Genomic DNA, 19,568 nt, shown 5'->3' with positions numbered 1-19,568 from the left:
ACTTTATTTAACTAATTATGTGACTTCTGAAGGTAATTGGTTGCACCAGATCTTATTTAGGGGCTTCATAGCAAAGGGGATGAATACATATGCACGCACCACTTTTCTGTTTTTAATTATTTTTTAATTATTTGAAACAAGTTATTTTTTTAATTTCACTTCACTAATTTGGACTATTTTGTGTATGTCTATTACATGAAATCCAAATAAAAATTATTTTAAATTACAGGTTGTAATGCAACAAAATAGGAAAAACACCAAGGGGGATGAATACTTTTGCAAGGCACTGCAGGTGGATCAGTTTTCGTGTTGGGTAGAGCAGACTCACCCTGGCTAGAATACTGGGGTCTACAGCCACCACCTCAGACAAACACTTCATGGCTTTCGTTCTGACAGCTATGGCACTCTCCCCCAGCACTCTCAGGATCTGTTTGAGAGGAGAGAACAGAGATCCATTCTTTACAAACCATACACAAAGCACCAAGTCTACCATACGCTGGTTCACAACACGCAGGAATTAAACAAAAATCACACTCTTACCTGTGTTAAATAAATATCGAAGCTCTGCGCAAACGGCCTCATAGAGGCCAAATATCTGACAATCAGGCAGGAGTCGTCATAGTCCACAGTGTCAGAGTTCATCCTGTGGGGGAAAAGAGAGACAGGCCAACATTGAGGTTGAGCCACATTTACACTTGAGTCATTTAGCACTCTTACCCAGAGTGACTTACAGGACAAATTAGGGTTAAGTGCCTTGCTCAAGTGCTCATCGACAGGTTTTTCACCTAGTCGGCAAAGGGATGCGACCCAGCAATCTTTCAGTTACTGAGTGGGACAGCGAGGGTTGAGTCCTACCTCAGTGTGCTGAACTGCGAGGGCGCGGTCTTGATGATGTTGCGGAGGTACTTCTTGCGGGCCTCAGCTCTCTGCATGATCTCGCCGGTGCTCTCGATGTCCTTGGCGTGGTGCTGGCCTTCAGAAGAGTCCTCGTCCCCTCGCTGGTTCTGAGACTTCATGGCCTTTTCTGTCTCTGTCAAAGTGTCCCTGAACCACTGAGCTATGTAGAACTTCCTGGCAAACTGAGGAGCAGCAGTGGAAATGAAGAGTTACACCTCTCATCTGATATGTAAGTAACGGGCAGTTATTACTACAGTATGTGCATTAAACACACTCACAACTAGAGATGGATCCGTCTCTGCGTTCTCATCCATGTAATCCAGCAAGGCTTTCTGTAGCTGTTGGGTCTCATCATTGCCTTGGGTCTGGGTTGGAAATACAGCAAGAATATTGAGGATGAGGTTGAGCATTGTCCTGGTCAACCTAAAATGTGTGCGTGTTCAGATTGTTCTGTGTTTGACTGAACGTTTACCTCTTTGAGGATGCGGTCAATGGAGCGCTGGTCCATCTGGCTGGTGACGGCGTCTTTCCGCAGGCGGGCAGCGACCGTGCCCAGGTAGTCAAGCGATGCCACCCTCAGAGCCATCTCCGTCTGCTTATTACTGAACTGGTGCACCTGGAACAGTGGATAGGGAGAAGTGTGTCATTCAGGCTGTTATTTTTTTCCACAACAGCAAAGAACTCACCAGAGTAGTGATGGGCATTTTAAATCATGTAACTATTTTTGGGGGATATCCGGATAGTCGAAATACACGTGTTTTTAAATGTGTTATGTTTCTAACCTGAGCTTCTGCTACAGCAGCGGGCTGGGGAGTGACTGGTGTGTGAGACGGAGAGAGAGACTAGTAAAGTAGCAACGCCATCTCACTCTAGACAAACTTGTAACGGTTGCCATAGTTTATCTATCCGACAGTGTATGTCTAGACTGCATCAAATCAATGTAGAGATGTAGATAGCTAGCTACTTGAGGCTATAATATGCGGCGCTCCCCATCCTAGTCAACAAATAACAACTCCATTCAGATTAAACAACAGCCTACCTGTCGGTTGTAGCCCACGCCTTCTCATTTAGCAAACTTTTTATTATGTAATTTTTTATAAAATGTTGGAATGCTTAGAGATCTCTCACTCCACTTGCTACACATGGAACCTCTGCTGCTTTGAATGGCCGACAGAAACAAGCAGCTACACGCGTGAAACGTGTGTAGGCTACCGGTATGTCTATATTGTGGAGCGCACGTCATAAAAAAATACAGTTAAAAGTTTGTTTTATTAAATTAAGAATTTCAAACGTCATGGTACTATATATCCTTGTATGGAACAATGTCACATAGACAATTTAACATTTTGACAAAGCCTTTTCATTTTTAAAATAGTCCTATATTATTTTCTTATTTTTAGGATTACTCACACAAGTAATCCAATACTAATGTATGTTCGGATATCTGGATAAACGTGCCCATCCCTACACCAGAGGAGTCCTATGTGCTTTTATCTCTACTGCTAGTCAATAACTGATTGATTTAGCTGAATCTTTGTTTCTATGACGGATGGACTCACCAGTAGACGGCCCAGCAGACTGAGGAGAAGCTCTGAAGCTGGCCACTCTGGTTTGTTCACCGTAGACAGCAGGTCCTGGACAAAGTTCTCAAACAGCGGCCGGTAGTCCTCCTCTCCCTGCTTACTGCCACACCTGAAACACAGACAGAGGGAAGTTTGATCGAAGAGCTTACAGTATCATAACAGATATCTTACACCATCTTTAAAAATAAAATAAAATAAAAATGTTACCCCTTTTTCTCCCCAATTTTGTGATATCCAATTGGTAGTTACAGACTTGTCCCATCGCTGCAACTCCCGTACAGACTCGGCAAAGGTCGAGAGCCACGCGTCCTCCGAAACACGACCCCGCCAAGCCGTACTGCTTCTTGACACACTACTCGCTTAACCCGGAAGCCAGCTGCACCAATGTGTCGGAGGAAACACTGTACAGCTGGTGTACACTGTACAGCCACTAGCACTGCGATGCAGTGCCTTAGACCGCTGCGCTACTCGGGAGGCCACACCGTCTTCTCATAACAGTTAGGATGTAGTTTGATTTTGAAAACGAGAGATCAACTTACTTCTTTAGGAAGACGGACAGGAAGTTCTGAGCTGCTCTCATGGCCGTCTCATAAGAGTTAGTGATCTGGACATCTTGATCCACCTGGGAAAATAGAGAGCGCTTGTGAACAAACTAAATACGGAAGTCTTTGGCTGAGAATTCTGTCGAATCATCACTAGCCCAGGTAGTATATGGCATCTCTAACATACCTTCTTGTTGTACTCATCGTCGTGACTGTCCCTGTTGTTGGGGAGGTGCACCACACACTGGATGAGCTGAAGCACCAGAGCTGTGACCATCTGGATGTACATGGGCTCCCCATCCTTATCACTGCTGTTCAGCCTAGGGACACACACATAGACAAAGAAACACGGACAATTCATTTGAGGCAAGATAAACACGCTGAAAAGAACCAGAAAAACATTTGAAAAATAAGGACTGTTTCTTGAGAACTATGACATGGCTTGGTCTCTCGTGGCGCATGTTCTCTACAGGTGCAGTTACCTGAAGTTCCTGAGGCTGCGTTTGCTGGTGGGTAGTCTGGCCAGAGAGGTGAAGATCTCTTCCAGGATGAGCTGCCTGTGCTTCTCATAGCGAGAGAACACCTAAGGGAGATCAGGAGAAAAGGCTCATCATCGGAGTCACACACACACACACACACACACACACACACACACACACACACACACACACACACACACTCTATACACACACACATTGGTAATATTGTTATATTGTAAAGATTATATTGTACATTTGTAATAATAGAATAATCATGTATTGTATGATGAATTGTTTTATTTGATGTAATTGTTCTAATCCTGTTTGGACCCCAGGAAGAGTAGCTGCTGCCTTGGCAGCCGCTAATGGGGATCCTAATAAATACAAATAAATGAAAGAGTTACCCTGACATTGCTATACATAATACATACACAATGAAAGGAAATATATTCTAGAACAAATCCAGACTCCATGGGAACCCTGGTTTGAAGCACCACATCAAGAGCAACCCTGGCCCTGCTATATAAGGGCTGTATGGATGCACAATAAAGGGAACTTTATTTATATTGACTCTGTACCGGTACCCCCTGTATATAGCCCCGCTATTATTTACTGCTGCTCTTTAATTATTTGTTATTCTTATCTCTTACTTTTTTTAGGGATTTTCGTAAAACTACATTGTTGGCTAAGGGCTTGTAAGTAAGCATTTCACTGTAAGGTCTACCTACACCTGTTGTATTCGGCGCATGTGACAAATAAAATTAGATTTTTCAAGAACAAAAGGCAGAACTCAATGGGAACCCTGTTTTGGATTCTTACCGCAGTCACCAGTTTGATGGCACACAGCTGTAGCTCACTGACACTCTCCACAAAGAATGGAGTGATGCCCATTGAGGAGACCTCAGGTAAGGAGAGAGGGAGAGATGGGTCACAAGGTGAGCAGGGGTCAGAAAGGGTCAGAGGTCAAAGGGCATGACCCCCAGGTATAGCACTAGGAGCCGAGTCTCACCTGTAGGATGGTGGTGTCAGTCAACAGCTGGATCTCCAGGAGCTCAGAGATGTTGCTGACGATGTCACACACCTTGTTGTAGAGCATGATGATCACCCTCTGCTTGTGTGTGGAGCTTTTAGCCCTCTTAGCCCTGGAGCTCAGATAGCCACCTGGGTGGGAGACGGGAGGAGAGACAATGAGAAAAACAGTTAACAAGGAATGTAGAGCAAAGACCCTCTCCACAGTTAGTCAGGGCAGGAATATGCATAAGTGCAGTTAGTTCAGAGACAGACCACACTGCCTTGAATATACACACTGTGTTTATTCTTTACAATAACCGCCTTTCAAATGTTCTGGGTGCTCTGGTTTTGAACAGAGTGTATCAAGACTGTGACTGGACATTTATATGGCCTGTTCTCGCCACATTATGCTATGGCTTTGCTCCAATTGCTTTTGATAGTAAGGTGGGTTTAGGGTGCTGACCTCCATGAGGGTTCACTCTGTAGACAGGGTCATACTGAGGGTAGAGGGTGTTCTGCAGGTGAAACTTGGTGTACTGCAGCACCCTCTCAATCACGTCCTCGATGTACACCGCCTTGGGCATGCGGGACGACGTCATGATGTTGAGGGCCGTCAGACAGGCGTCAGCTGACTTGGTCACGCGCTCCATGATGAGGTCACGCCACAGCCGCTCCTCGTCTTCTGCGTCTGCGTCCTGTTGGGACAGAGAGAGAAGACGTTCAGACAAGTGGAACTTCTCCATGGAACATGCTTTTTAAGTCAGGAGGAGACATAATCTGTGTCCAGGAAACCATATGAGGGGACAACTTACATGGTTCATCAGTGTGGAGAGCTTGGAACCATCCTGAATGTTCTTCTCCAGGATGTTCAGGACCTTCACCAACTTATCAGATGGAAGCTATGGATGAGACAGATGAGAAAATACATAACAGAATACCTTATCCAATTTAGGATTGCCAAAAAGACTGACATCATCCTGCATCCAGTGTTCCCTTTTCTTACCCTGAAGGTGATGCCCATGGCCTTGATCTTAGCAGATTCGCTGCCCAGCTCACTCAGCTGGTGTTTCCCCAGCAGAAGCTCCTGTGGGATCTCATCATCATCTGTTGACAAGAGTTCTGCAGTTAGAGGAAGCAGTCCTGTCACCATCATTTGTCACTGAACATTACATTACGGCTGAAATCAAATTACATTTGAAAATAATTCCAACAATCACAAGGTTATCTGTCCCATCCTTGGTAGAAGGTATTATAAACACCGACTCAAACCGCCGAGGATTTAAAAAAAACACCTGTAAAAGTAGATCATGAATAATGCATACCCATGGCATTGAAGTCAATGTCCTCCAAGCTCTCCAGAATGTTGTCCACACTGGCTGAGAACCTCTTGAACGTGGAGGAGTCCATCAGTTCTTTTGAGTAAACACAGAGAAAGTGAGTAACCTGCGTTAATGGGACAAAAGTCATACAACAAAGACACTGCTGAAGTTAGGACGAAATTACCTTCTGGTGTCAGCTTGGGCTCGTATGCCTTCCTCTTCTTCTGTTTCTCCTTCTTCTTCATCTTTCTGGCAACTGGACAGGATAGATACATGTTCGAAAAATACATTGGACAGCAACACTTACCTAGTGAAATATTACTATAGATTTAAGATCTTAATTTGAACTATATAGTCTAAGCAAAATAATCATGCAGCAACAGGATTTGAATGTTCAGTCCATACTGTTGCTTGATCGGTGGTTAGGCTATTAGCTGGCCAAAAGTAGGCTGTGTGAAAAGTGGAATACTGTTAATATAACTGTGTTCGTGGTGGTTTTCAGTGAATTTACGTAAATCACAAAGCTCAGCAACAAAAGGGTGATCAAATGATGATCTTACATCTCATCCTCTGCATTTTTACCCTGCATCTAATGCCCAGGTATAGCCTGCTGGTTTAAACTCTTCAGACAGTGGAAAAAAATAACCACTGACGCCCATGCTGGATGGTCAGTCGAAGACAGTGCCAGACTTACGGTCACTCATGCTGGGTGGTGGGGATTCCTCATCCGATTCCTCTGGGCTGCGTTCTCGGTAGCGCCTGCCGGATCCCTTGCGCCGCTCCTGGGAGCCCCCACTACTCCTCCGGTGCTCTCCTGAGCCTCTCCTCTCCCGCTCATCAGGCGCCCACGTCTTTTCTCGCTCCTTCTTGTGACGCTTCCGTGCAGCTGCACGGAGAGAAAGAAGGAGCAACGAGTTACAGGATGTTGCTTTAATCATCAGGGGTTTGTTATCAACCAGTAGCCTGCACTACTGGGATTGAAATGAACACAGTTTTGGATATGGCTGTGGGGGGGGGGGACAGATATGTGTGTGACACTCACACTCCGTCACAGAGTCGTTGTCTGAGTCGTCGGAGTCGACTTCGGCATACTTGGGCTTCTCGTTGACGGTGCTGCGCTTGCGTTTGTTCATCTTCACTCTCTCACACAGTGGCATGGTGGACTCTATCTCAGCAATGAGATGAGGAGGCAGTTCTTTCAACACTGATTCGTCAAGACCTCCTAAGGAGAGGTCACCCAGTCATCTATTAGCCCTTGTATGAAAGGTACACTAACAACGACACATTACGCGCCACAATTAAAACCAGTAGTGTCTTGTATACAGGATCATTAGCAAGGCCTCATGACCAAATCAAATCAACCCCAAAATAAATCATAATCCCTTCAAAGGGGGTGAAATACAGTACGTGATTGTGTGCTGCTAGTGGATCAATGTGCAAAGTAATTAAAACTCTCAAAGTTCTCATATTAAGTCAAAAACGCATGATGTCAAAACCATAGTTAAACCTTAACTTCACCCACACAATAAGCTAACCCAGTCAGTCACGCATACAGCAGGATGTCTCTTACCTTTCCCAGACTTCTCATGAGAGTGTCTGCTCTTGGAGGACTTGGAGCCGCGTGCGTTCCTGTCCTCCCTTTCCCTGATGATTTTCTGCACCTCGTCGATGCTGAGTTTCTGCAGCACCACAACAGGTTTGGCTCCTGTCTTCATCTCCTCTACAAGCCCCAGTCGCTCCAGCTTGACCCGGGGCTCGCTCCAGCCCTCCATTACAGGCCCCAGACCAGACCCAGGCTTCCTCATCTCAGCTGCCAACACATGCCCATCCTTATCCCGCTTCATCTTGGGAATCACAAAGTTCTTAAAGCCTCCAGACTTTACCCCCCCTAGCAGGTAGGCAGGGAACTCCTGTTTGCTTTCAGCAGGCTGCTGTTGCTGCTTGGAGTCTTGTCGGTTCCTGCTGCCGTCCCCACTCCTCCTCTCCTCCCCGCTCCTCCTCTCCTCTTTATTAGGGGGTTTGAGGTTGGGGCATGGCCGGTCAGTCCTCTGGCGCACACTGGGGTCCACCCCCCCTCGGCCCTCCTGCTTAACCCGCGGGCTCTCTGGCCTGGAGCGCTGCTCTGGAGACCGGCGGTCCCGTGGTTCCCCTGCCTCTGTCCTGTGTTTCCTCTCCCTGTCTTTATCCGCCCGCTCCCTGTCTCTGTCCCGTCCATGTTTGGAGTCGTGTTCCCCCCTGCTGGACTTGCTGGGGGTCTCTGGCCTGCGGATACGGGATGTGTCGCTGTCTCGGGACCTGTCTTCCCTGTGACCAGAGTCTGAGCGGCCCTCGTGCCGTTGTCGTGGCGTGTCAGGCGTCCTGCTGTCAGGTCGGGCCTTGCCATTGTCAGGTTTTCCGTCGTGTCTGTGTTTGGACGAGTCTCTTCTGTTTTCGTGCTTGTGTTTAGGGGTCTCCGGTCGGCCGTCGGGGCCCAGCTTCTTGGGTGTGTCGGCGCGCTGCTTGATGACCTCTGGCCGGCCGTCTGCAGTCTGTAGTCGCTCTCCATCCGTCTTGGACTTTAGCCGCAGGACTCCGGTAGAGTCGGAGCCGTCCTCTGGACCCAGGCGTTCCTCGGGCCAGCGCCGGGCCTCCACGGCTGGGGTGGGGGTGCCCATGTTCACCTCTGGCTGCCCGTCAGCTCTGCCTGCTTGCTGCAGGTCGATGCTGACCATTAGGGCAGGCCGGCTGGCACCATTACTGGCTGCACTAGCCTCCTGGGGTGCCAACTTGCTGCCAGCATTGCCCCCTCCCACGCCAGGCTGAGTTGCCCCCGCTGTACCTCCAGCGCCAGGCTCTTGGGGATACGAGTCCTGCTTCCGCTTCTTCAGTGGCTTGTCTACAATGAGGAAACCATGGGTAAGGAAATTGACAGACACCCACAACTATCAAGTTCTTTCTCCCGTCTCTCATTATTAAGTGAAAAATATTGCCAGTATGTGATAAATCAGCAAGTGTAAAACTAGATGAAGCAAGATGTGCACACTCACCTTTATCCTGAACCTCTTTGGAGCAGCGCTCCCTTTCTATGAGCGTCTCTCGTTCTATCCTCTCGATCTCAGCAAGAGCATCCATCTCAGCATCGTCGTACACAGCTCCGCTGATCACCCCTATAGCCTGTTTGGTGTTCTGGAGCACAGGGACCTGCTGGTAGCCTGACTGCTCCCCCTGGCCCGGGGCTAACCTGTGGGCAGGGTCCTGCTGCGTCCGGGAGAACTGCAGGCTGTTGTAGGCCAGGTCAGTGTCCTGGTCCTCTACCCCGGATAGGAGCTCTCCAGATTGGTCCAACTCAGAGGACTTCACCCGGGACAGTTTGAGCGTCAGCTTGGTAGAGTCTTTAGAGGGAGAGCTAACAATGTCGTACATGGCAGCTTTTTCCAACTGCTCTTTCTCCTCTTTAGTTAGCTTCTTCTGCTTCTTCTTGTGGTCAGGAGAGTCCAGGAGGAGGTCGGGAGCGGAGTCACGGGGGGGAGCATAAGGTGGAGGGGATTGCAGAATGAGGCCAGGTCGTGACCCTGCCAAAACCAAAAAGGTGAGTTTATTTTTTAACAAGGATTTTTTGCAGCAGCGGTGGCAAAGTCAGCTTGGTGGGGGAGCTCAAACGGTATAAAAAAAAATCTATGAGGGCCCCATGACATTTTTTTTATTTTACATTCTCCCTCTGTAGATTTGTTTGAGTGATTATTAGTTCTCAAATAGGATCTTATTTAAATATATATAGCTCCATTATCTATTCTACATATTTAGATATCTTGTTTAAGTTTACACTGAAAACGTTTACCCAACTTTTTTGTAATCATTATGTGAAGTGGTGGGCCGCGGCTACTAAATGAATATAGGGGAAACACTGCTTGGCATAGAATAGGTAGGTTGACTCGTGATTTCCAGCCCACAGCATGATCATGCATAATACCTTTTGGGGTCCCTTCGCTGCCCACAGGGGAAGAAACAGACTGGGGCGATCGGAGCGGGAAGGAGGCATTTCTCATGGAAGGATCACTCTCCTAGGGAAAACACATATCACATAAGTATCTATATTATAGATCATTCAGGCAGTGTACAAGCAATGAGGATCCACGCGAGGAAACTGAATTTCATGTGAAAATAGTCTCTTTGCTAGGTAGAGTTTCATTTTGGTATGAATCATTTCTTGTGTTTACCTCATTCCCTAGTCTGTGGACTATGTTCATGTAGTCTTCGTTCGAGCCATGTCTGGCATTGTGATTGGCTGAGTTGCTTGAAATTTGCCCGGAGACCTTGTTGTCGTGGATGTTCCGCATGCTAGCAGGAACCACGGGACTGGCAACTGAACAGACACAGACAGACACCCAAATAAATCTCACATACAATCTATCAATAGTTTAACTGCCTTCCAGCTAAGCCAAAACCCATACTCAACCACTGGTTCACCTGTAAATCTTGTTTAAAAGGTGGAATGAATGCAAATAAACAAGACATAAAACAACAAAACAAAAGAAAGAAAACGTGAAATATTATGCCAATGTACAGGAATCTTGCAGCAAGTGTGCATTGCAAATCAACACTGCATCCTGTAATGTTACACACAGAGTTTGCGTCGACAGAGCATGGATATTCTGTGCTGCAAATAATAAGGCACAGACACAAGAGCCGATGGGTCACAGCTTGGAGGTGATGGGGCAGGATAGCGGATGTTTGACATGATGTCCCCAGGTGACTCCCGTACCTAAGGTTGGGGTGGAGGGGTTCTGGTGGGGGGAGGCCTGGGGCTGGGTCTGCACCTCTAGGCAGGGCTGCACAGGCCTCTTGGGGCTTCCTGAATAAGAGGGTGCAGCCGGAACGACAGGGGAACCATGCAGCTCTACGACCACAGAACATCAACACAACACACCAGGGTAAACCATGGGTATATATCCATGTTATTTTGACTCATTATTGTTATTCATTATGCACTCCTCGTTTCATTATTTCTACTTTAATCTTTAACTCTGCATTGTTGGAAAAGAGCCTGTAAGTAAACATTTCATTGTTGTTTATGAAGCATGTGACAAATACAATTTGGTCTGTTGGTTCAACACAGAATCAACATCCTGACACACAGTACCAGTCAAAAGTTTGGACACACTTACTCGTTCAAGGGTTTTCCTTTATTTTGACTATTTCCTACATTGTAGAATAATAGTGAAGACATCAAAACTATGAAATAACACATATGGAATCATGTAGTGAGCAAAAAAGTGTAAAACAAGTCCCATAGGGCAGCACACAATTGGCCCAGCGTCGTCCGGGTTAGGGTTTGGCTAGTGTAGGGCGTCATTGTAAATAACAATTATCTTAACTGACTTGCCTAGTTAAATAAAAAACTTAAAAAGCTGGTTGAGAGAATGCCAAGTGTGTGCAAAGCTGTCATCAAGGCAAAGGGTGGCTACTTTGAAGAATCTCAAATATATTTTGATTTGTTTCCCACTTTTTTGTTTACTACATGATTCCATATGTGTCATTTCATAGTTTTGATGTCTTCACTATTATTCTATTATGTAGAAAATAATGAATGAGTAAGTGTGTCCAAACGTTTGACTGGTACTGTACATAAAAGCTAGGTACAGTACGGTTATCTGAAAATCAGTTCGTAGGTTTCATGCATCATTTTCCTATACAAAAGCAGAGGTGCAGTCTCACCTTGCTGGATCTGTTGGTGCTGAGAATAGCTGGGGGGATGAGGGTACTGCTGCATGTAACTTGCAGGGCTTTGGGGGGCATAAGGGCTAGGCACAGGGCTGTTCTGCTGGGGTGTGAACCTAGCGCCGGACCCCATCTGTGGAGATGCAAAGCGACTGTAGAGGAAGAGGATGAGAAGAACATGTCAATTCCAAGGGAACTTGCAACTCTCAAAGGCTGACAGAAGTATTGAATGAACTATCAGAGCACCCACTGTACCATTACACCAAATTGAATGAGAAATGTATCGTTATACCTAGAAGGGCTGTGTGAGATAGTGGATTGCTGGTAGTTTGTCGACGCCGGACTCCCATGCATGGAATTCTGGGACATCTTGTACTGCGGCATTATTGGCTGCTGCATTATATCTTTGAGATGAAAAGAAGAAGTGATTAAAGAGGAGTAGAGAAGGCCAGTGCACAGCACCAGTACGGAGGCAACCTCCAGTCCAAGACAGAGGGGTCCTGTTTATGTCAGTGGAAGATAGAAGACCTCACTCAAAGAACTATTAAGCTACTTCAGGAGCGAGACTGCATGAGATCACTTTCTGATCCTCACTCAGTTATCTGGTGGTTTGACAAAATGCATTTCTTTACAAAACACTAGTATTTAAGAGTTATGGGGAGTGCAGGAGATTATAGTAACAGAAGAAGTTTTCACAGAGTGTACAACAAAGTCCGATAAACACATTGCACGATTCACTGTTGAATACAACAGCACAGCGTCAGGCCAGAGGTTTGGGAGACATTTCCCTGGAGGACATGCAAACGGTCGGGGTCACTTAGCCAGCAGAGATGACACAGGATACAAGTCTGTGTCATCATCATAACACACTTAGCTTGCCTAATCAAGGTCCTTAACCAAACATTAACACATAAATAACTGCTTGGAAAAACAGAGCACGACAGGGACAGTGATAAGCTATTTCAATTATCCGGATAATGAATGCAACAGCAGCTAGGGTAGAGGTTAGCAAACTCATTTGCATGTCTACTATGGATGACAAACTGTCTCAGACATGACGAGGTTCCAAGTCTTGCGCTGTATCCCAATCTCAGCACAGCACTACACAGTACAGGGGATCCCTTCTGGCACCAGCCTCAACAGTCTGTGCAGACACCACTTTCCCCCTATAGCACCAGCAACTAGACACCAGTTTGTCACTGACTGAAATCGCTGCATGATCTGTCCATAGATCACAGAGCAATTAAATGTTTTATCAACTATACTCAAGGCAATAAGTACCACAAGCTCTTTCCAAGCTACAAGTACAGCGCTAACTCTAAAAATCACCCAAGACAACAAAGCTTAGCCTTGCAATGCCTCAAAAAGCTGTTTTGACCCAGAAAACACATTTGACCCAGGAAGTGTTACTCGGGTCAACAAATCAAGGCCCTAAGAAGAAGGGACACAGTCAGTGCTGTGTTAGGCCATACAATGTGCTCCAGAGCAGCGTTCAAGACACTCTCTCCGTACCACCCTGAACCCCATGCCAGGCTGACTTACTTTTCTCCCTGAAGATGTTGGGGTTCCTAGAGAGCACTGTCTGCAGCAGCACAGGCACGTCACCCTCCGGGTCATCACTGCCCAAGTTGTCCTTCAGCTCTCTGCAATGGGAAGGGAGGGGCAGAAAGGTTACAGGCAGCACATCAGAATAAATTACAAACTTTATACATGAATCAACAATGGCAACTGTGGCTCATAACTTTCTCTACTCAGCTGTTTTGAAAACAAGCGTAGAAATGTGCAGGGGTGTGGAGGTACTCACATGTGCTCGGTGGAAACCTGGTTGAGGCTGTGAGCCAGCTGGGACACCAGGTTCTCATCCCGGCAGGCCAGCAGACAGTTGACCTCCTCCGCGATCCTCCCATTGTACAGCAGACTCTTAGTGGTGGTGGCAGGGAGAGGGGATGGCAGGGGCAGCTGGTTTAACACTGCAAAGACGAAGAGGAGACAGGTTAGCCTGAGTGAGTGGGAGGTTGGGTGAGCGAGAAGACATCCGCCATAATAAAAAGACACTGAATATCCCTTTGAGCACAGCCAAGTGAATAATGATGTGGATAGTATATTATACCACCCAGAAAATAAATATCCCACCTTCCTTCCTAACTGAGTTGCCGGGTAGGAAGGAAACTGCCATGGGATGTCAAGATTTTTATTTTATTTCACCTTTATTTAACCAGGTACGCTAGTTGAGAACAAGTTCTCATTTACAACGGCGACCTGGCCAAGATAAAGCAAAGCAGTGCAACACAAACAACAATACAGAGTTACACATGGAATAAACAAACATACAGTCAATAATACAATAGAAAAAGTCTATATACAGTGAGTGCAAATGAGGTAAGATAAGGGAGTGAATGCAAGAAATAAGCCATAGCGGCAAAATAATTACAATAAAGCAATTAACACTGGAGTGATAGATGTGCTGAAGATGAATGTGCACGTAGAGATACTGGGGTGCAAAGGAGCAAAAATAAATAACAGTATGGGGATGAGGTAGTTGGATGGGCTATTTACAGATGGGCTATGTACAGATGCAGTGATCTGCTCTGACAGCTGGTGCTTAAAGCTAGTGAGGGAGATATGAGTCTCCAGCTTCAGTGATTTTTGCAGTTTGTTCCAGTCATTGGCAGCAGAGAACTGGAAGGAAAGGCAGCCAAGAGGAATTGGCTTTGGGGGTGACCAGTGAAATATACCTGCTGGAGCGTGTGCTACGGGATGAGGCCAATGGTGATAAAACACCTATAGTTCTCTGTTGATGTGGTTTTACGACACCCTTTAACGACACCTGCGGTGTATGTGCAGCAATGGCAGAACAACATTAAAACTAGTTAACTATGATTTGTGATCATGGTCATCTCTGCTCGCTGTAACCAACAAAGGCTGAGATGGGAAAAATGTGCATGCAGGGTTCAACAGTAACGATGGCCAGTGGATCTCGACAGTCACTGGCCCGACCTGGCCATTAACTTTTCTGCGCATTTTTGAGTTCCATTTCAACATTTACCTTCTCTGTCACAGTCTACCATTGAAACCCAATGAAGACCACAGGCAGAATACTCAAGCTAGTTGTATTTAAGCAATATGATTGGCCATTCATTCAAGCACCACCACGCTACTGATGCCTTCACACAGCACACGCAAACTGTCCAGAGCAAAAAGAAACACACAATAATACATTCGCTGAGCTTATTTATTTTACGGAAAGGGATTTACAAAATTAAACTCTCTGCTTTGGCTGGAACTCAAATTGCTAGGGAGCTGGCCCACATTTGTAATATTTTTTTCAACCTTTATTTAACCAGGTAGGCAAGTTGAGAACAAGTTCTCATTTACAATTGCGACCTGGCCAAGATAAAGCAAAGCAGTTCGACACATACAACAACACAGAGTTACACATGGAGTAAAACAAACATACAGTCAATAATACAGTAGAAAAATAAGTCTATATACAATGTGAGCAAATGAGGTGAGATAAGGGAGGTAAAGGCAAAAAAAAAGGCCATGGTGGCGAGGTAAATACAATATAGCAAGTAAAACACTGGAATGGTAGATTTGCAGTGGAAGAATGTGCAAAGTAGAAATATAAATAATGGGGTGCAAAGGAGCACAATAAATAAATAAATAAATAAATAAATACATACAGTAGGGGAAGAGGTAGTTGTTTGGGCTAAATCATAGATGGGCTATGTACAGGTGCAGTAATCTGTGAGGAGGCTTGGAAGGAGGCTTTTCAGTATAGGCTTCCTTATTCAGTGAAACCAATATTGTGGAGTAGCTGGGATGTTGTTGAACCATGCCAGGGTCCAATCTTAACTTATTTTCTTTCTCGTCAGGCCAGTTGGACAAAAATGTACTGTCCCAAACAGAATTTCTACTGGCCCGGACATGGTGTAGTTTTTTAATGCATTGGGGTCATGCAGGGCCTATAGCAGCATTTCCCAAACTCGCTCCCGTGGACACCAAGGGGTGGACATTTAGTTTTTGCCCTAGCAATACACAGCTGATTCAAATAATCAACAAATTATCAAACTTTGATTATTTGAGTCAGCTGTGAAGTGCTCGGGCAAAAACCAAAACGTACACCCCTTGGGGTCCCCTGGACCAACTTTGGGAAACACTGGCCTATAGGTTGGCATGCTTCTCTCTATATTCAACTATTAAAGATATTCTCCAGTACTTTGGCGACTAAGACATTATTGAACATCCACTTTGGGCTGGATGTTTCAATATGTAGTTCATACATACATAATCTATGAGCAGAATTACTGTTTTACCTCAATTAGCCATGAAATCCCTAGTTTAAAATCAACTGTTTCCCTACATTTCCCCCATGGGGTGGCAGGTAGCCTAGTGGTTAGAGCGTTGGGCCAGTAACCGAAAGGTTGCTGGATCGAATCCCCGAGCTGACAAGATAAAAATCTGGCATTCTGCCCCTGAACAAGGCAGTTGACCCACTGTTCCCTGGTAGGCCGTCATTGTAAATAATAATTTGTTCTTGCCTAAACGTGAAATAAATTAAAAAATTAAAAAAATGTATTTGAAAAAAATACATTGTACAACCTAAATGCAAAGTATTAAGTTAGGGATAAATCCATTACTGCATAAAACCATCCATAGTTTTAGGGTGTTTTCACACCTGGTCCCTTAAAATGTTTGTGCTCAGTGCGGTTCACTTCATTTGATGTGCAGTGTGAACACTCCAAAGGAACTCAGAACCCTCAAACGAGACCCCGAAGCGAACTGAGACCATCAGGAGAGGTGGTCTAAGATCGGTTTGCTTGAATTCCACGGTCCGGTTCCATTTTTAGGGCAATGTGAGCACAAAGCTACCCAGGTTTGCTTGTCATTATTTCCACACCACACACTAGACTACTGAAACACTGGTTCACCTGCCATAACCCCTCACATTGGTGCCACAAAAGAGAGAAGATAAGCAGGTTCGCAGAGAAAAATGTTTGTTGTTTTTGATTAGTGATTGTCAAGGAAGCACAGAAGTTTTTAGGTCAAGATTATTTGTTTGCAATATGTGATCTATAGGCTAAGAGAGCTTCATAAGCTGTTTATTAATTGTGGGGTTCGAATAATGTGAGAAGACAACATATTTGGTAAGAATCAAAACATATGGTACAAAGTCTATTCTAGCTGTAAAAGGGTCCAAAGTCTCAAGTCGAGTCCCAAGTAGAGCAGGTCGAATCAAGTCCAAGTCGTGCATTCTAAGAGTCACGTCACACGTTTTTTCAAATTAAAAAATCTATACACGCAATGACTTTTTCTATTTATTGAGGCTACCAGACATCCGCTTTCATAAGTTTGTCTACAACACATTTTGGTTATTTAATAATTACTTTTAACAAATTACAAATGTAATCTTCATAAGCAAATAAAAAATGTCAAGCGATTTTGGCATAACAAAAGACCAGTAGGCCTATGCTAGTAATTTTTGATTGATGCCCCATTGCTGGTGAGCTTGGAAAGTAAACACTTAAAGAGATTCTCTGGCACGTTTGTATACTTTTTAGCCAATAGTTCTGAAAGTAGCGCTCACAAGCCAAATGTGGTCCCAGGAAATGGCATACTATGTTACATACAGTATGTGCAGATACAGTTGAAGTCGGAAGATTACATACACGTAGGTTGAAGTCATTAAAACTAATTTTTCAACAACTCCACAGATTTCTTGTTAACAAACTATAGTTTTGGCAAGTCGTTTAGGACTTCTACTTTGTGCATGACAAGTCATTTTTCCAACAATTGTTTAAAGACAGAATATTTCACTTATAAATCACTGTATCACAATTCCAGTGGGTCGGAAGTTTACATACACAAAGTTGACTGTGCCTTTAAACAGCTTGGAAAATTCCAGAAAATGATGGCATGGCTTTAGAAGCTTCTGATAGGCTAATTGACATAATTTGAGTCAATTGGAGGTGTACCTGTGGATGTATTTCAAGGCCTACTTTCAACCTCAGTTGAACTATAGTTTGGTAACAAGAAATTTGTGGAGTTGTTGAAAAATTTGTTTTAATGACTTCAACCTACGTGTATGTAATCTGCTTGACATCACGGGAAAATCAAAAGAAATCAGCCAAGACCAAAAAAAATCATTGTAGACCTCCACAAGTCTGGTTTATTCTTGGGAGCAATTTCCAAAACACCTGAAGGTACCACGTTCATCTGTACAAACAAAAGTACGCAAGTATAAACACCATGGGACCACGTAGCCGTCATACCGCTCAGGAAGGAGACGTGTTCTGTCTCCTAGAGATGAACATACTTTGGTGCGAAAAGTGAAAATCGATCCCAGAACAACAGCCAAGGACCTTGTGAAGATGCTGGAGGAAACAGCTACAAAAGTATCTATATCCACAGTAAAACGAGTCCTATATCGACATAACCTGAAAGGTTGCTCAGCAAGGAAGAAGCCACTACTCCATAATGACCATCGTTATGTTAGGTGGAAAAAGGGGGAGGCTTGCCGAAGAACACCATCCCAACCGTGAAGCACGGGGGTGGCAGCATCATGTTGTGGGGGTGCTTTGCTGCAGTAGGGACTGGTGCACTTCACAAAATAGATGGCATCATGAGGAAGGAAAATTATGTGGATATATTGAAACAACATCTCAAGACATCAGTCAGGAAGTTAAAGCTTGGTCGCAAATGGGTCTTCCAAATGGACAATGACCCCAAGCATACTTCCAAAGTTGTGGCAAAATGGCTTAAGGACAACAAAGTCAAGGTATTGGAGTGGCCATCACAAAGCTCTGACCGCAATCCTATAGAAAATTTGTGGGCAGAACTGAAAAACGTGTGCGAGCAAGGAGGCCTACAAACCTGACTCAGTTACACCAGCTCTGTCAGGAGGAATGGGCCAAAATTCACCCAACTTACTGTGAGAAGCTTGTGGAAGGCTACCAGAAACATTTGACCCAAGTTGAACAATTTAAAGGCAATGCTACCAAATACTAATTGCCTGTATGTAAACTTCTGACCCACTTGGAATGTGATGAAAGAAATAAAAGCTGAAATAAATCAATCATTCTCTCTACTATTATTCTGACATTTCACATTCTTAAAATAATGAGGTGATCCTAACTGACCTAAGACAGGGAATGTTTACTAGGATTAAATGTCAGGAATTGTGAAAAACAGTTTAAAAGTATTTGGCTATGGTATATGTACACTTCCGACTTCAACTGTATTTACACCACGTCATTGCCCTCTCACACTCCGCTGTGTGTGCATCTCGCTAGCTGTCACTCAAATGCTGAGGGGATGAAGCTCATTGGCTGGAACTATAATTGCTAGGGGGCTAGCCAACGTGAGGGGAAATGGCGCAGCACAGCTCTCAGTAAACAGTTGGTTTCAAACTCAGTGTTTTCCATAAACACCGGCCATAGGCTAATCAGCCGATAAGACTCATTTTCAGCCAGCTACTTTTCCACTTCTTATTAACTAGGCTACTTTTAACTTAGAAAAGTATATTTCGCTAGTCCGTCAAACCCTCTCCCTCTAGAATGAACGATATGCATCTTCTAGCAATCTATTGATAGGATAGGCGACTGTCAGTCACAAAGCGAGTGAGGACAGGGAGAAACAGTCTGATGTCTGTTCCCCCTCCCAGTAAAACTGGTGCGCGCTGTGGTTAGTAAACAAAAGGATTTCTTAGGTTTCCTTTCCTAGGATGTCGGGGCTTTCCATACAGTGACGCGCTAAAGTGAGTGACTCTAGTCTTGTCAGTCAGTATAGCCTACCGAATTGAATCGGTGAGAGAGCCGTTCATTTGGCTCCCTAATTTGCATAGGCTATTGGTAGGCCTAGGCTTTTGGGGCGAGAATGTGTAGATAACTTATGAACGCATTCGATGAAGAATCAGTACTACAGAAACTATAGGTTGTGGAGAGCCTCATTTTGGTCCAAATATGATAATTAGGGCCCTCGCGGAATCCAGGCATTAAAACGGAATTCAACAATATTTTAAAAATGTATTGACTTTAGTAG

The 19,568-nt window shown here is 44.8% G+C and overlaps 1 protein-coding gene across 4 annotated transcripts in view; it reads right to left on the bottom strand.

Moving 5' to 3' along the window:
- The window catches only part of LOC139543829 (nipped-B-like protein B), a 50,867-nt gene that overhangs the window by 11,825 nt on the left and 19,474 nt on the right, over positions 1-19,568 (bottom strand). Inside the window, exons 3-29 of one of the 4 annotated variants that reach the window (XM_071350287.1) lie at positions 13,333-13,498; positions 13,071-13,171; positions 11,821-11,932; positions 11,526-11,680; positions 10,573-10,707; positions 10,028-10,173; positions 9,781-9,871; positions 8,858-9,382; positions 7,402-8,706; positions 6,874-7,053; positions 6,526-6,717; positions 6,016-6,087; positions 5,835-5,924; positions 5,516-5,616; positions 5,325-5,411; positions 4,976-5,207; positions 4,511-4,662; positions 4,321-4,401; positions 3,505-3,605; positions 3,210-3,342; positions 3,020-3,102; positions 2,457-2,589; positions 1,370-1,513; positions 1,176-1,262; positions 856-1,079; positions 541-643; positions 329-427 (exon numbers count right to left, since the gene is read on the bottom strand). In XM_071350287.1, coding sequence (XP_071206388.1) covers positions 329-427; positions 541-643; positions 856-1,079; positions 1,176-1,262; positions 1,370-1,513; positions 2,457-2,589; positions 3,020-3,102; positions 3,210-3,342; positions 3,505-3,605; positions 4,321-4,401; positions 4,511-4,662; positions 4,976-5,207; positions 5,325-5,411; positions 5,516-5,616; positions 5,835-5,924; positions 6,016-6,087; positions 6,526-6,717; positions 6,874-7,053; positions 7,402-8,706; positions 8,858-9,382; positions 9,781-9,871; positions 10,028-10,173; positions 10,573-10,707; positions 11,526-11,680; positions 11,821-11,932; positions 13,071-13,171; positions 13,333-13,498 — 5,030 coding nt within the window. The remainder of the gene's footprint in view (positions 1-328; positions 428-540; positions 644-855; positions 1,080-1,175; positions 1,263-1,369; positions 1,514-2,456; positions 2,590-3,019; positions 3,103-3,209; positions 3,343-3,504; positions 3,606-4,320; positions 4,402-4,510; positions 4,663-4,975; positions 5,208-5,324; positions 5,412-5,515; positions 5,617-5,834; positions 5,925-6,015; positions 6,088-6,525; positions 6,718-6,873; positions 7,054-7,401; positions 8,707-8,857; positions 9,383-9,780; positions 9,872-10,027; positions 10,174-10,572; positions 10,708-11,525; positions 11,681-11,820; positions 11,933-13,070; positions 13,172-13,332; positions 13,499-19,568) is intronic. The other 3 variants (XM_071350288.1, XM_071350289.1, XM_071350290.1) reach the window with 3 other exon arrangements.

The sequence above is a fragment of the Salvelinus alpinus genome, chromosome 18, assembly GCF_045679555.1.
Source record: "Salvelinus alpinus chromosome 18, SLU_Salpinus.1, whole genome shotgun sequence".
Classification (NCBI taxonomy): Eukaryota; Metazoa; Chordata; class Actinopteri; order Salmoniformes; family Salmonidae; genus Salvelinus; species Salvelinus alpinus.
The sequence above is the reverse complement of the archived record's forward strand: the minus strand, read 5'-3'. Positions and strand labels throughout refer to the sequence as shown.